This window comes from Medicago truncatula, chromosome 8 (assembly GCF_003473485.1).
Source record: "Medicago truncatula cultivar Jemalong A17 chromosome 8, MtrunA17r5.0-ANR, whole genome shotgun sequence".
NCBI classification, from domain to species: Eukaryota; Viridiplantae; Streptophyta; class Magnoliopsida; order Fabales; family Fabaceae; genus Medicago; species Medicago truncatula.
Window position 1 is genome coordinate 10141693 of NC_053049.1, and position 16593 is coordinate 10158285.

The 16593-nt window shown below is 33.1% G+C and overlaps 2 protein-coding genes and 1 pseudogene across 2 annotated transcripts; 2 read left to right on the forward strand and 1 right to left on the reverse strand.

Annotated features, from left to right (window-relative positions):
- Nucleotides 1-1236: 1236 nt before the first annotated feature.
- On the forward strand, nt 1237-6589 carry LOC25500711 (DEAD-box ATP-dependent RNA helicase 31). Its single transcript, XM_013589195.3, has 10 exons — nt 1237-1616; nt 2663-2769; nt 2946-3001; nt 3547-3771; nt 4148-4354; nt 4458-4544; nt 5014-5109; nt 5333-5548; nt 5771-5953; nt 6094-6589. Exons 1-10 carry the CDS (start codon nt 1312-1314, stop codon nt 6319-6321), a joined length of 1710 nt encoding a protein of 569 aa, XP_013444649.1. The 5' UTR covers nt 1237-1311; the 3' UTR covers nt 6322-6589.
- Nucleotides 6590-7685: 1096 nt separating this feature from the next.
- LOC25500712 (DEAD-box ATP-dependent RNA helicase 31) lies at nt 7686-15084 on the forward strand. Its single transcript, XM_013589196.3, has 10 exons — nt 7686-8089; nt 9892-9998; nt 10180-10235; nt 11018-11242; nt 12758-12964; nt 13068-13154; nt 13483-13578; nt 13791-14006; nt 14229-14411; nt 14582-15084. The coding sequence occupies exons 1-10, from the start codon at nt 7773-7775 to the stop codon at nt 14807-14809; spliced, it is 1722 nt and encodes a 573-aa protein (XP_013444650.1). The 5' UTR covers nt 7686-7772; the 3' UTR covers nt 14810-15084.
- On the reverse strand, nt 8825-9818 carry LOC112417152 (thymocyte nuclear protein 1-like; annotated as a pseudogene).
- Nucleotides 15085-16593: the final 1509 nt, after the last annotated feature.

Here is a 16593-nt window from a genome sequence, read left to right on the forward strand (position 1 = left end):
ACTGTTGCTTGTAGTATTCATGGATCTATCAACATTCACCTTGTGTCGATGAATATCAGAAAGATGTTGACGACCATAATTGGTTTTATAAGTAGTTGTGATTAAAATCAAATGTTTTTAATGAATTTTACACTTACAACTGTGATTTTAATAATAATAATCTTCAAGCATTTCTAAATTTTAATCTGCCAATAGAGAAGTCATGTTGTTTTTAAAAGTTTCTCTAATTCTAAATTTTCGTTACTTTAATTTAAATTTTTTATATTTAATGCATTTTATGTTGCGAAAATAATAAGTTTTTTACAAGAACTTTCTATGATATTCTAAACATGATTGCAACAAATTCCAATAATATATGTTTACTAAACAACAAAACTAAAATTTGATGAAGGATAAGTTTGAAAAACGGATGCTTTGTTTGGTAAAAATAATAATTAATAATAAATAAGTTACTTTACACTGAATGAGTTTATGGTTGACAGATAATAAGTTAGGATACATATCATTTGGAAAGAGCTCAATACTCGGATTTTTTGCAACAAGTTAATTTCACACGAGCAACTACTTGATGGTACCAAACTACATATTTGGTGATTGCTTAAGACTTACAAACTAGCTTCTTTTTTTCTTGTTAATTGTTTGACTTTGGATCGTTTTTTGTTTTCGTATGTTGATATTGGTTTTGATCTCTATTAGGCACATCTTGTGCTTGATCGAGTCTATATAATATATTTTGTTTTTGGTTTCTTCAAAAAAGACTAATAAGATAGTTTATAGTTGATAGCAAATAAGTTAGTTGATTGATTCTATAGTATTTGATAAAATTAGTGGTTGAACTAGTTTATAACATGAAAATATTATATTTCATTAATATTTAATTTTTTATTGATATTACAAGAGTAAAATTGAGAGAAAGAAATATAAGTCATAAGCTGTTTAGATTAAATTGACAAAAAAAACAAAATTAGCTAATGAAAATAAGCTTTTATAATCTCATGAAAAAATGAAGGTTATTAATCAAAGCTTTCTGTACCATACCCTAAAATATTTTGTCAAACAGACCCTAAAGTATGTCATTTTACAAAATGAATCTTTCACGTGTATACGAGCAAATAAGCTATAAGCTAAAAAATGTTTGGTGAAACAAACCTAAAAATGTGTCATTTTTATGGGGCCAAAAACCAAATTGATACTTGTATGGGGATGTGTAAAAAAAGTTAGTTAGGTATAACTATAAGAAAGGAAATTGAGTCTTCTGCTTACTATACCGCCAGCCGGTATCTACAAGTGCAGTCCGCCGCAGCCGAGACCATGAGCCCTGCTGCTGTCCAGAGTGCGGCTGCCGACAAACACGGTAGGTCCCGATCACGGAAGAAGAAAAATAACGTTAACGGTTCTTCTTCTTCATTGGGGAAGAAAAGAAAAAGTGACGATGGTGATGATTTGAGAATGGAAAAACCTAATAAGAAGAACTCAAAAAGAAAGGTTCAGCTGAGTAATGATAATGATGATAACGAAGTGATAGCAGCAGAAGTAGGAAATTTGAAGGTTGTTAATGGTGGTGATGTTAGTTCTGGAATTGTTGGAGTAACTGCTTCTTATTTAAGTGATTCAAGGTATGTGTCTGTTTTTGTGTTTCTTTTCATAAATTTAGGTTTTTTTATTATTGGGTTTGGTTTATTTTCCTCAAAGTTTGTTGCTTTATGTGTGATTGTGTCTTGTTTGTTTTCGTAAATGGTTAAGGTTTCTGTCTTATTAGTTATTAATGAATTTCGTTTATTTTCCTTAATTTGTAGCTTTATATGTGATTGTGTTTTTTTATTTTTTTATTTTTATATTGTATGTATGTATGTGTTTGTGTCTTGTTTGATTTCATAAATGATTAAGGTGTCTAATTTATTTGTGGGTTTATTTTATTTTCCTTAAAGTTTGTTGCTTTATGTGTGATTGTGTTTGGTTTTTTTGATATTGTATGTTTTAGGCTAATGTGTCCTTTGTTCAAATGATTTTGGAACTGTGTCTTTGATATGAGCAATATTGAGAATATGAGCTTGTGGAGTGAAATACTTGTTTTTTTCACACAAACATGATATAAGTGACTTATTCTTAGGTAATTACTAATTAGGCCATGTTTTGATGAACAGCTTATAGCATAAGTGGTTATGATGATAAGTGCTTATGTATAAGCTATTTCTATAGCAAAAGATAAAATAAGTTGAATTGTTTTGGTATAAGCTATAAGCTGTTTTCATTAGCTATATTGGAGAACATATGAAAATAAGCTGAAAACAGCATATGATAAATGTTATAAGTTGTTTTCATAAGTTCTCTCTCAAACAGTCGCAAAACTTATGCAAGTAGAATCTCAAATAAGCCTTGGTTAAAAAAAAAAGAAGCTCAAATAAGCCAATCCAAACAGACCCATAGACTTTAACTTTTTTCGGGGGAAGAATTGATTAAGGTCCTGTATGGTTAGGATAATACATGCTTTGGAAATTGGTGTGGGGATTTGTGCAACCTTTGAGGATAGTCATACAACTAATATAGTAGGAAATGTGAGCCTTATGCTTATACATGCCTACGACCCTTCTTATCCTAGTTAACTGCATTATCTATACTGCTCTTGTGTTACGTGTGTCTGATTTGAGAGATGATGCCACAGATTTGACAAGTGTTCAGTCTCCCCACTGTCATTAAAAGGAGTCAAGGATGCGGGATATGAGAAAATGACTATTGTGCAGGAAGCAACACTTCCAGTAATTCTAAAAGGTTTGTTCTTTTTCTTGGCCATTGAGGACGTGGAATAATCTTAAGAAAATAAATCATAGTTGTGGTGTCATTTTTTTGTGGTTGTATTCTTCAACTTTGTTAGAAATTAAGAGATGTCATATCATATATGTTGAGTTTATTTATGATGGCACACTTACTCCAATTAACATTTCTAGGTAAGGATGTCCTGGCCAAGGCTAAAACCGGCACGGGAAAAACAGTGGCCTTTTTGGTACGTCTTTTTATTTGTTTTTGTTTCAGCGCATTAGTAGTTTATGGTTTATCTGTCAATCATCATTATAGCACTTTTCTTCATAATATTTCTTTTGCGAGCGTCAATGAAATTAAGGTAAAGCAAACACCAAAGCTACCTTTGGAATAAACAGTCTACTTAATTGGATCTCTTTACTTAACTCATTGGTCTTCTTTGTTTGATACTTTATTATGACATACATAATTTCTGTTTCTCTATTTTTTATTATTTTTTGTTTTAAACACATGGAGGCTGCTATGAGCCATTAGGACCCCTTTTAATTTTACTTGTTCGCGGTGAAAGTATTAAAGGAAGTTCCATGTTGATCACAAATCATCTCAAAACTGTTTAGAATATTAATAATCAGGCGCGACTTACAAAAAAAACAGAAAAGAAGACTATTTTAGTTTCAATGTAACAGCACAAATGTTTGATGTATAAACTAATTGATTGTTCTATTGCTCATGTAGTAAGAGTGAAGATTAGTAGTTTGTACTTATTTTTGAAGTATTTTTATTATTCAGCTTCCATCAATAGAAGTTGTTGTGAAGTCTCCACCAAATAATCGTGGTCAGAATCAAACACCAATTCTTGTTCTTGTTGTATGCCCAACTCGAGAGCTTGCATGTCAAGCTGCTGCAGAAGCCACTAAACTGCTTAAGTATCATCCCACCATTGGTGCTCAAGTTGTGATTGGAGGAACAAGTCTTAGTTCAGAACAGAAACGCATTCAAAAAAATCCTTGCCAGGTGAGTTCTTTTTCTTTGCCACAAAAATTTATTTTTGTAGGCCTAAGCCTTGTGCTTTGCCATATATACGTATCCGATGCTCGTATTGTATCGGTGCATTATAGATCAGAACTAACATTTTTAAATTAATTATGTATACATCAAGGAAGAGAAGCACGTGTCAAAAAAAAAAAAAAAGAGGAAGAGAAGCGAATTATTATATTCAAGGGTTTAATACTGTTTTAAAATACAACTCTATGAAGATCGCCTTTTATTTTCATGGCTTAAACCATAATCATGCTGCATTAATCTGGTTTCATGCCAACCTTTAGCAAATCATCATCTTCGACCAAACAAGTTTTCCAGATTTAACTTTATTTGTATGCTTTTTGTACAGATCCTTATTGCTACTCCTGGAAGGCTTAAAGATCATATTGCTAATACTGCTGGTTTTGCATCTAAGCTTATGGGGGTGAAGGCCTTGGTGCTTGATGAAGCTGATCAGTTACTAGACATGGGATTCCGCAAAGATATTGAGAAAATAATCGCTTCAGTCCCTAAACAACGACAAACACTTATGTTTTCTGCAACCATTCCGGACGCGGTTTGTCTTTGTTTCTTTTTTTCCTTTTCCTTTTTAGTTTTGGTGATTCATGCTTTATAAAAATGCATATTGGACTTATTCTTGTATGATTACTGTTGTGAAGGTGCATCAAGTCTGTAATGTTGCTTTGAAAAAGGATTTTGAATTTATTAATACAGTTCAGGAGGGTACTGAGGAGACACATTCACAGGTAATCGTTAATAATTTCATGCTAACAACTAATTAGAAACTTAATTGTACTTGAATGAATTGATTTGAATTGCTTGAGAGAAATTATTGTCAGCCCTGTTATTTATAACCAAGTAATTGACATTAAATCCCTTAAGTATTGGGATAAGAATCAACAAACCTAATCTATAAAGATATAACACCCTCCAGTCATTATTATAAACAAAAATATATTCATTCATTAAATGATGTATGTGGTCTATAATAAATATCATATACATCATTAATTGAATGAATCTAAAATGTAAATTTTTGCTTATAATAGTGACCGGATGGTGTACATAGCAGAAAATAGTTCAAATTCAAATCGTATATGTATCTTAATTAACAGTGCATATACATGTTTGAGGAAATGTATGAACATATACACTAAGCCAGCATATAAAATCTTTTTATGATCTTTATTTATATGAGGCTTTGGATTATTTCAGGTCCGCCAGATGCATTTAATAGCCCCACTAGACAAACATTTCTCTTTACTCTCTGTTATTCTGAAGGAGCACATTGCCGATGATGTTGACTATAAGGTTTGCTTTCTAATCTGCAAACAACTGTATGTTAGTTTTTTCTTTGTCCTTCACTATGAGGCACATAACATGGTAACGAAATTTAAAATATATATATATATATATATATATATATATATATATATATATATATATATACACACTGATTTTTCAACAGTTTTATTTTTTCAATCCTGTTTCACTTGTTTTTTGAGTATGTCTAATGTAGCTATTGGTTTGTTAGGTTCTTGTTTTCTGCACAACTGCTATGGTCACAAGCCTTGTTGCTAATCTCCTTGGGAAGTTGAATTTGAATGTGAGAGAAATCCATTCAAGAAAGAATCAGAGTTATAGAACTAGAGTTTCTGACGAATTCCGGAAGTCAAAGAGGCTCATCCTGGTTACTTCGGATGTATCTGCACGTGGAGTTGATTATCCCGATGTTTCTCTTGTTGTACAGGTAAAATATGTGGATTCCTTGTTTCACTTCTACTATATTATCACCATGCCCGTGCCCATCACATAATGGATTACACAGACTTATGTCCTGTTCATTGCATTTTCGAAAGGAACTCAATACATCCATTTGCTAAAAGTGCAAGCCTTTTGGTTATGATTTGATAGAATTTAAATTATTTAATGCTTTTAATTTTCATGTTTCCTCCATTTGTCCAATGAACAGGTTGGCCTTCCGGCTGATAAACAACAGTATATACATCGACTAGGTAGAACAGGGCGAAAAGGAAAAGAAGGGAAGGGCATACTGCTACTAGCTCCGTGGGAAGAGTTCTTTTTAGATTCCACAAAAGATTTACCTATTGAGAAAGCTCCAGTACCATCGGTTGATCCCGACACTAAGAAAAAGGTATTTACTTGGATATATACAAGGGAGTCAATCCTTGATTTCTTCTAATGATTTGGCAGAATTATATTGTGGCATTGCCGCCTTGGTTTCGTCAAACTCATTGATTCCAAACTTGCTCTAACATTTTGAATTGTTAACAGGTGGAAAGGGCTCTATCCAATGTGGAGATAGAGAGTAAAGCAAAAGCATATCAGGCATGGCTTGGTTACTACAATTCTAACAAGAAAATTGGGAAAGATAAGAAGAAATTAGTGGAGCTTGCAAATGAGTTCAGTCGATGCATGGGACTTGATACTCCTCCAGCTGTTTCTGGGCTTGTCCTTCGCAAGATGGGTCTTCAAAATGTCGCTGGTTTACGTTCCAAATAGGTTATTTGTCCATTCCATTCAATTTTGACAACTCAGTTTTGTGTGAGAAAAATACTATTGAGTTAAAAATGGTCCCTTATGATTTGATTTTAAGACTTGAAACTTCTAAATTTCACTTATTGTATTGCCAATCTTGTAGTTCTAGATGAATTATCATTTGACAAAGAAATGCAAAACGTCAGTGTCAGATGAATTTGTAATATGAATCACACTATGTTGCAACTGTCCCAGCTTTGAAAAAAGGAAATCTATGGTATAGTTTATATGACTTTAGCCTACTTTGTATGATTTTTTTTTTCAATTAAAGGATAGTTGTTTCAAAACCAACACAACGGATTAGCCAGTTAAACATATTTAAGATTTTTTTAAGGAGAATGATATCATGTGCCCTAAGGGTTAGGAGTAGACGGGATAAGATGTTGATGTATCTTAAGAAAAGGTGACATTGTGCAAATTCTGATCAAAATTGCCCGAACAATAATTTAAGTACCAAGGTATCTTCAATTGTTCAAAACCGTCCGAAGATATTTCAAGTACTATAATCACCCACTCATATTTGAATGATTGTACAAATGATTTAACCAGTAATAAACGTGTTTCAGTTAGTGCCTCTTTAAATGATTGTATTGGTCTTTGTGATTTTTCTTCTTCTTATAAATAGGATCTGATTAAGTACTACTATATTAAAGACTACTTATAAAACATGAGACTAATTATGTTTAATTATTTGAGGAACAAAACAGGAGAGGCTAATTTTTTGAGGAACAATGTAGTAGAAAAAGTATACAAAGTGGGTTAAGGGACAAAATTGAGAGTCTTCTCTTATATAGATTTTTCAGTTGAGATGTTATGTTATGATTTTGGATAGAGGTATTTATGGGTACGAGTTGACTCGTATATCCAAATTAATTCAATTTGCATTTCAACCCATTATAATTAAGTTCTAATCTAAGTCGAACCAATCCATTTTAATCCGAAGGTATTTCGTTTGAATATTAGGTTTGACATTTTAAACCAATGTACCTTAAACTGAGCCATAGACGTGACATATACTTTAATTTATTTATTTTTAAATTGTTTGTCATGGTATGCTTACCATTTTTTCCGACTTTCTTTTATTAGTTATATTTTTTATGAATTATGCAAACCGATATCTTAAAAAAAATGTTTAAAATATTTGCGTTTAAAATATTTGTATTCAATGCATTTTATGTTGCAAAAATTGTAGTTTTTTTACGAAATTTTTTTATAATATTCTAAACATGATTGTAAAAAAATCCACTAATATATGTTTACTTTAACAACAAAACTAAAACTTCCCTTAAAAAACAAACTAAACCAAAACTTCTTGAAGGATAATTTTGTTTAGTAAAAAACGATTAATATCGATAAGCTACTTTACAACGAAATTGAGTCCTCTGTTTACTAGTCCGCCGCAGCCGGTATCTACAATGCAGTCCGCCGCAGCCGAGACCATGAACCCTGCTGCTGTCCAGAGTGCGGCTGCCGAGAAGCACGGTAGGTCCCGGAAGAAGAAGAAGATGAATAATGTTAACACTTCTTCTTCTCCTTCTTCGGGGAAGAAAAGAAAAGGTGATGATGATGATTTGAGAATGGAAAAACCTAATAAGAAATCAAAAGGAAAGGTTCAGTTGAGTAATGATAATGAAGTGATAGCAGCAGCAGGAGAAAATTTGACGGTTGCTGGTGGTGGTGATGTTGGTTCTGGAAAGGTTGCTGTAACTGCTTCTTTTTTAAGTGATTCAAGGTATGTGTTTGTTTTCATAAATTTAGGTTTTTTTCCCCTTTAAAGCTTGTTGATTTATGTGTGATTGTATCTTGTTTGTTTTCATGAATGATTAAGGTGTCTAATTTATTTGTGGGTTTATTTTATTTTCTTTAAAGTTTGTTGCTTTATGTGTGGTTATATTGTTCAAATGATTCTGGAACTGTGTCTTTGATATGAGCAATATTGAGAATATGAGCTTGTGGAGTGGAATACTTGTTTTTTTTCTCGCACAGACATGGTATAAGTGGCTTATTCTTAGTAAGTAGGTCATGTTTTGACGAACAGCTTATTTGCAGCTTATAGCATAAGCGTTTCTCATGATAAGTGCTTATCTATAAGCTATTCTATATAGCAAAAGATTAAATAGTTAAATTGTTTTGGTATAACCTATAAGCTGTTTACATTAACTATATTGGAGAACTTATGAAAATAAGCTGAAAACAGCATATGATAAATGTCATAAGCTGTTTTCATAAGTTCTCTCAAACAGTCGCAAAACTTATGCAAGTAGAATCTCAAATAAGCATTGGTAAAAAAATAAAAAATACTCAAATAAGCAAATTCAAGCAGACTCTTAGACTTTAACTTTTTTCAGGGGAAGAATTTGTAAAGAAGCATTATATTCTTTGCATATATAATTAGGGCAGCGCTTCAGTGCCTTTAAGGCGCCAAAGACACATGCATTTGAGGCTTTGACCCAATCAGACCCTGCCATGTGTCACTGCATTATTTAAAAAATAAAAAGAAATTAAAACTTGGTTTTTTACAACAGAGAAGAGAGAAGACATTTTGCAGAAAGCAAATTAGAAGTATAAACCCAGACCCAATCTTTGCAACCTCACTTCAGCCAACAATTCACCTCACTTCAACAAGAATTTAAATCTCAAATTCCAATCATTAAAATCAAAAACTAAAAGATGTTAATTAATTTACATTACAATAGATGAATTCAATCAACAGGGTTTGATTCATCATTCCCATCACCATGATACCCACCTCCCAGATGACAAATAGTATCCCAAATGACATCAGGAACAGGAACGACAGAAAGCCTACGTTGCTTCAACAGAACAAAATCCTTCAAATGTTTCATCTCCTTCAAATCAACCGGCCTCCTCATTTCTCCAACAGCTTACACATCCACCGCACCGTTGTCGTCTTTGTCGTCGGTGTACCATTCCTTGACGACAGGAACAACGCCGACGATGCGTCGGGACTTAGGACCGGAGTGGTAGAAGAAGCAGAGAACATTGAGTGACATGGATTTGAGATATCTATGAGCTTGTTTGTTTTTAACGCCATCCCATTTACTTATCCCTCCATTTGCTTCTTGATCCTCCCATGACCACTCAGACGGTTCTGTTTTCAGCAGAAACCGCTTCACTTCCTTTCCCATCTCTCTCTCTCTCTCTCTGTCTTGGTGTTGTTATGCTTCTCTGTTCTAAGAATCAAGTTTTCATTTTTTATTTTTTAAATAATACAGTGACACGTGGCATGGCCTGATTGGGTCAAAGGCATGTGCCTTTGGCGCCTTTAAGGCACTGAAGCGCTGCCCATATAATTAAGGTCTTGTATGGTTAGGATGATATAGGCTTTCTTACTGGCTTGAATTTGGAAATTGGTGTGGGGTTTTATGCGACTTTTAGCATAGCCATACAACTAATAGAGGGAAATGTGAGCCTTATGCTTATACATGCTTTTGACCCATCTTATCCTAGTTTACTGCATTATATATATTGCTCTTGCATTCTGTGTGTCTGATTTGAGAGATGATGCCACAGATTCGACGAGTGTTCAGTCTCCCCACTGTCATTAAAAGGAGTCAAGGATGCGGGATATGAGAAAATGACTATTGTGCAGGAGGCAACACTTCCAGTAATTCTAGAAGGTTTGTGCTTTTCCTTGGCCATTGAGGACGTGGAATAATCTTAAGAAAACAAATCATAGTAGAAGTATCATTTTTTTGAAGTTGTGTTCTTCAACTTTGTTAGAGATTAAGAGATGTCATCTCATATATCTTGAGTTTATTTATGATGTTGCATTGAACTTACTCCAATTAAAATTTCTAGGTAAGGATGTCCTGGCCAAAGCTAAAACAGGCACGGGAAAAACAGTAGCCTTTTTGGTACGTCTCTTTATTTGTTTTTGTTTGGGTGCATTATTAGTTAATGGTTTATCTGTCAATTTATAGCACTTTTCTTCATAATATTTCTTTTGCGAGCGTCAATTAAAGTAAGGTAGAGTAAATACCAAAGCTACCTTTGGAACAAACAATCTACTTAATTGGATCTCTTTACTTAACTCATTGGTCTTCTTTGTTTGATATGTTATTATGCAATGTGGAATTTCTGTTTCTCTCTTTTTTTATTGTTTTTTGTTTTGTTGATATTTATTGATTAAATAAATAGTAAATATTATATTTACATTGTAAATATATTTTCCTTATTCACTAAGTAAATTAGGATAGAATATTATGTAGAATATTTATTCTGTAAATATATCATAGCTTAGTCTCCAAGCTACTTAACTCTATATAATAGACATTCCGTAGTGCTATTCAGTCACACGGTTATTTCAGCATATGTCTCTCTTTTCTCTGTCATTCAACATGTTTTACACATATGGAAGCTTCTATAAGCCATTAGGACCCCTTTTTCTTTTACTCATTTGCAGTGATAATACTAAATGATGTTCCATGTTGATCAAAAATTGTCTCAAAGCTGTTTAGAATATTAATAATCAGGCATGACTTACAAAAGAACAAAAAAGAAGACTATTTTAGTTTCATTATAATTTGTAACAGCACAAATCTTTGATGCAGAAGCTAATTGACTGTTTGTATTGCTCATGTTGTGAGATTGAAGATTAGTAGTTTGAACTTATTTTTGAAGTATTTTTATTATTCAGCTTCCATCAATTGAAGTTGTTGTGAAGTCTCCACCAAGTGATCCTGGCCAAAGTCAAACACCAATTCTTGTTCTTGTTGTATGCCCAACTCGAGAGCTTGCACGCCAAGCTGCTGCAGAAGCCACTAAACTTCTCAAGTATCATCCTACTATTGGTGCTCAAGTTGTGATTGGAGGAACAAAGATTGTTTCAGAACAGAAACGCATCCAAAAAAATCCTTGCCAGGTGACTTCTTTTTCTTCGCCACAAATTTTTTTATTTTTTGTAGGCCTAAGCATTGTGCTTTGCCATATATACCCTAAAAAAAACTTTTATAAAATTTATATGAAACTTTTAGAATATTTGATTCAAAATGGTGTGCATTTTTTAATTCTTGTATTTTTTTCACTTTATATATATTTATTATTAATGTTTTTTATATTTTTTTATACATGCATTTTTAACATGTCATATCCTAGATTTTTAAGAAATGACATATCGCAGTATCGCATAGGAGTTACGTGTCGTATCCGATATTTGTATCGTGTCCATGCAAAATAGGTCTGAACTCACGTTTTTTAATTAATTTTGCATACATCAAGAAGGAAGAGAAGCAAATATTTTAAAACATGACTTTATGAAGATCACCTTTTATTTTCATGGTTTAAGTCATAATCATGTTATCTTAATCTGGATTCATGCCCACCTTTAGCAAATCATCATTTTAGACCAGACGCGTGTTTTTTGCAATATTTGGAAGACCGGAGTTCCTTCCAAAGTGTCCGCTTTGGTTTGGAAGGCACTCTTAGACCGAATTCCAACTAGAGTTAACTTGGAAATTAGACATTGTTTGCCTCCGGATATTGGCTTAAATTGTGTTTAGTGTGGTCTGGTGCCAGAAACTACTTCTCATATTTTCCTTCATTGTGATACGGCTAGGAAAATTTGGCTGAATCTAATGGAATGGTTGAATTTGAATTTTATAATGCCTCCAAACTTGGTTATTCATTGGGAGTGTTGGAGTGGCGGTGTGATGCATAAAAAGATTCGGAAGGGCTTGAGAATGATTTGGCAAGCGGTTATTTGGGCTATGTGGAAAGCGAGGAACGATTGTATTTTCAATGCCGGTATCATTAGGTGGGACGAAGTGGTGGAAGAGATTAAGGTTTTGTCTTGGAGGTGGTTGTTGGGAAGGTTCAAAGGACCGGCTTGTATGTTATACGAGTGGGAGTGGAGCCCTTTCGATTGTATGATGAGATGATTCACTGCAGGTTTTTTGATCTCTGGGAGTTGCTCTAGGCCTGTTGGTTCGGTGCCTGTGCTTGGTGCCTGTGCTTGGTGCTGAAATTGCTGTTCGCTTTTGTTGGTTTGGTTTTCTTTCCTGCTGCTGTTCGGTTCAGGCCTGCTGTGCGCGTGTTGCTGGGTTTTTGTCTGTGGTGCTGTTTGGCGGTGGGGAGGTCTCCTGCAGCAGCAGTTTGGTTGGCTTTTCAAGGTTTTTCGTGGTTGTGAGGGTGGCTGTTTTTGGTGTTGGCGCAGGGGTATGCATGTGGTATGTCATATGTATATTCCCGCGTCATTACTCTTTGGGTTGGTTCTTTTGTTTAGGGGTGGTTTTTTAAGGGGTTTTTGTTCGAGCCGGTGTTTTGTTAGGCAACCGATTTCCCCTTGTTTGTTTTTTTTCCCACACAAGCTTATTAGTGCTTCTCGCACAGACCAGACAAGTTTTCCAGATTGAACTTTATTTGTTTGCTTTTTGTACAGATCCTTGTTGCTACCCCTGGAAGGCTTAAAGATCATATTGCTAAAACTGCTGGTTTTGCATCTAACCTTATGGGGTTGAAGACCTTTGTGATTGATGAAGCTGATCGGTTACTAGACATGGGATTTCGCAAAGATATTGAGGAAATAATCACTTCAGTCCCTAAACAACGACAAACACTTATGTTTTCTGCAACCATTCCGAAAGCGGTTTGTCTTTGTTTCTTTTTGTCCTTTTCCTTTTTAGTTTTGGTGCTTCATGCTTTATAAAAATGTGTATTGGACTTATTCTTGGATGATCATTGTTGTGAAGGTGCATCAAGTCTGTAATGTTGCTTTGAAAAAGGATTATGAATTTATTAATACAGTTCAGGAGGGTACAGAGGAGACACATTCACAGGTAACCGTTAATAATTCCATGCTAATAACTAATTAGATACAGAGGAGACACATTCACATGCTTTGAATTTCTTGAGAGAAATTACTCTCAGCCCTGTTATCTGTAACCAAGTTATTATAATTAAATCCCTTAAGTATTGGGATAAGAATCAACAAACCTAATCTACAGAGTTATTTACACACATCAGAAAATAATTCAAATTCAATTCATATACGTATCTTAATTAACACGTGTATATACATGTTTGAGGTAATGTATGCACATATGCACTAGCCAGCATATAAAATCTTTTAATGATCTTTATTTATGTGGCTTTGGATTATTTCAGGTCCGCCAGATGCATTTAATTGCCCCACTAGACAAACATTTCTCTTTACTCTCTGTTATTCTGAAGGAGCACATTGCTGATGAAGTTGACTATAAGGTTTGCTTTCTAATCTGCAAACAACTGTATTTTAGGTTTTTCTATGTTCTTCGCTATGAGACACATAACATGGTAACGGACTTAAAAAAATAGCATATTTTGGATCAATATTTTGCTTGCTATTATAAACTGTGATTTGGCAACAATTTAATTTTTACAATCCTGTTTCACTTGTTTTTGGAGTATATCTAATGTAGCTATTGGTTTGTCAGGTTCTTGTTTTCTGCACAACTGCTATGGTCACAAGCCTTGTTGCTAGTCTCCTTGGGAAGTTGGATTTGAATGTGAGAGAAATCTATTCAAGAAAGAAACAGGGTTTTAGAAATAGAGTTTCTGACGAATTCCGGAAGTCAAAGAGGCTCATACTGGTTACTTCAGATGTATCTGCACGTGGAGTTGATTATCCAGATGTTTCTCTTGTTGTACAGGTAAAATATGTGGAGCTCCATTTTCACTTCTATTATATTATCAGCATGCCCGTGCCCATCACATAATGGATTACACAGACTTATATCCTGTTCATTGCATGTTCGAAAGGAACTCAATACATCCATTTGCTAAAAGTGCAAGCCTTTTGGTTATGATTTGATAGAATTTAAATTATTTAATGCTTTTAATTTTCATGTTTCCTCCATTTGTCCAATGAACAGCTTGGCATTCCGGCTGATAAAGAACTGTATATACATCGACTAGGTAGAACGGGGCGAATAGGAAAAGAAGGGAAGGGCATACTGCTACTAGCTCCGTGGGAAGAGTTCTTTTTAGCTTCCACAAAAGATTTACCTATTGAGAAAGCTCCAGTACCTTCAGTTGATCCCGACACTGAGAAAAAGGTATTTACTTGGATATATAAGGGAGTCAAATCTTGATTTCTTCTAACGATTGTGGAGCAGTACTAGATTAGCAGTGAGTTTGGCAGTATCATATTGTGCCATTGTCATCGTAGTTTCGTCAAACTCATTGATTCCAAACTTGCACCAACATTTTGAATTGTTGTTAACAGGTGGAAATGACTCTATCCAATGTGAAGATGCGGTTTAAAAAACCTGCATATAAGTCATTGCTTGGTTACTACAGTACTCACGAGAAATGTGAGAAATTTAAGAAGAAATTTGGGGAGCTTGCAAACGAGTTGAGTCGATGCATGGGACTTGATACTCCTCCAGCTGTTTCTAGGCTTTTGCTTAGCAAGTGGGGTCTTGAAAATGTCCCTGGTTTATGTTCCAAATAGGTTATTTGTCCATTCCATTCAATTTTGACAACTCGGTTTTGTGGGAGAAAAATATTTAGTTAAAAATGGTCCCTTATGATTTGATTTTAAGACTTAAAACTTCTAAATTTCACTTATTGTATTGCCAATTTAGTGTCTTTTGTAGTTCTAGATGAATTATCATTTAACAACGAAATGCAAAACGTCACTGTCAGATGAATTTGTAATATGAATCACACTGTTGCAACTGTCCCAGCTTTGAAAAAAGGAAATCTATGATATAGTATGACATTCAACTGCAAATGGCATACATTTTTCTTTTCAATTAATGGATAGTTGTTTCAAAACCAACATAACCGATTAGCCTCTTAACATATTTAAGATTTTTTAAGGTGAATGTTATCATGTGCCCAAGTTAACAATCCAAATATTAAAAATGTGTGTTGAAAATTGTGCATTCAACTCTTAAAAAAAATTAAGGAGGTGTATTAGATTGAGATTTTAAGAGATTTTAAAAGACTTTTTGATATAATAAAATCTTGTGCTATTCAATCTTGACTTTTATGAAATATAACAAAATCTTTTGGTATTCAATCAAGACAATCAAAACTTTTTTTTAAGAACAATAAAATTTATTCGTATTCAATCAAGATTTGTTAGGACTTATAAAATGTCTATTGGTATTGAAAAATACAAGAGATTTAAAAGGATTCTTTAGTGTAATGGATTTTGAGAGATTTTTTTAGTTAAAATACATTCACTCAACAATCTCATACAAAAGTTTGAGACTTCCTCACAATTTTAAGGATTGTTTTCTGTCGTTGCCACCAATTGTCTCCGTTCATCTCTATTTCTTTCCAATTTTTTATTTTGTTTATAGTCAATTTCAACCTGACATTATCTTTAGAAAATAGACTGACATTAATTTTTTTTTTTTGTTTTGACAAAAGCGATATTGGTATTTTATTACACATTTTCTTTTTATGCATATTCATTCAACGTGTTTTTGTTTTTATTTTTTTCCTACGTGATTTATGTTTCTAATTGTACATTGTTTTATAAAAATTTCATTATTCTTAGTCATTGTTAATTTTACAACTTTGATGTATTTTTTTATTGTTTTTGTTTTTGTGTTCACGGCAAAAAAAGTTCTACGATAAAACAATAATTATGTATTTTTAAAAGTCTTTTGAAAAAAGTCTTTTAAAATCTCATAGAGTCTTTACAATCCTACAAAATCATTTAAAATCTTGAAGACTTTTTTAATCAAAATAATCTTTTAAATTCTCAATCCAATACACCCCCTAAATTTGTCATTCTTAATACAAAAATTCTATTTTTACATTCCTTAAGTTAGGAGGAGACTTGATAACTTTGTCCTTTTTTTTTTTAAAAGTCCTTTTTTTTTTTAAAAAAAAAAAAAAGTGACTTAGACCCATAATTGAGAGAATGTTCAAAAGAGTAATATGAGAATCTGTCCTTATTCATACAGATAAATTATTCTTTTTTTTATGCAATATAATGAAATAAGATTGGCTCCAACATTAGGGATTTTGATGTATCTTAGAAAAAGTGACATTGTGAAATGTCTCATTAGAATTGATATTTGAACAATAATTTTATAATAATTTTTGTAACAACTTTCTTTCTCACATTATATTTTTATTTTCTCCTTCTATTACTTTAGTTTTCGTATCAATGCATTTTTTTTATATAAAAATATGATTGTTCATTTGATTGTCAAATAAATGAATGCTTAAATAACACTACTTGATCAAAATTATCCGAACGACAATATTTAAACA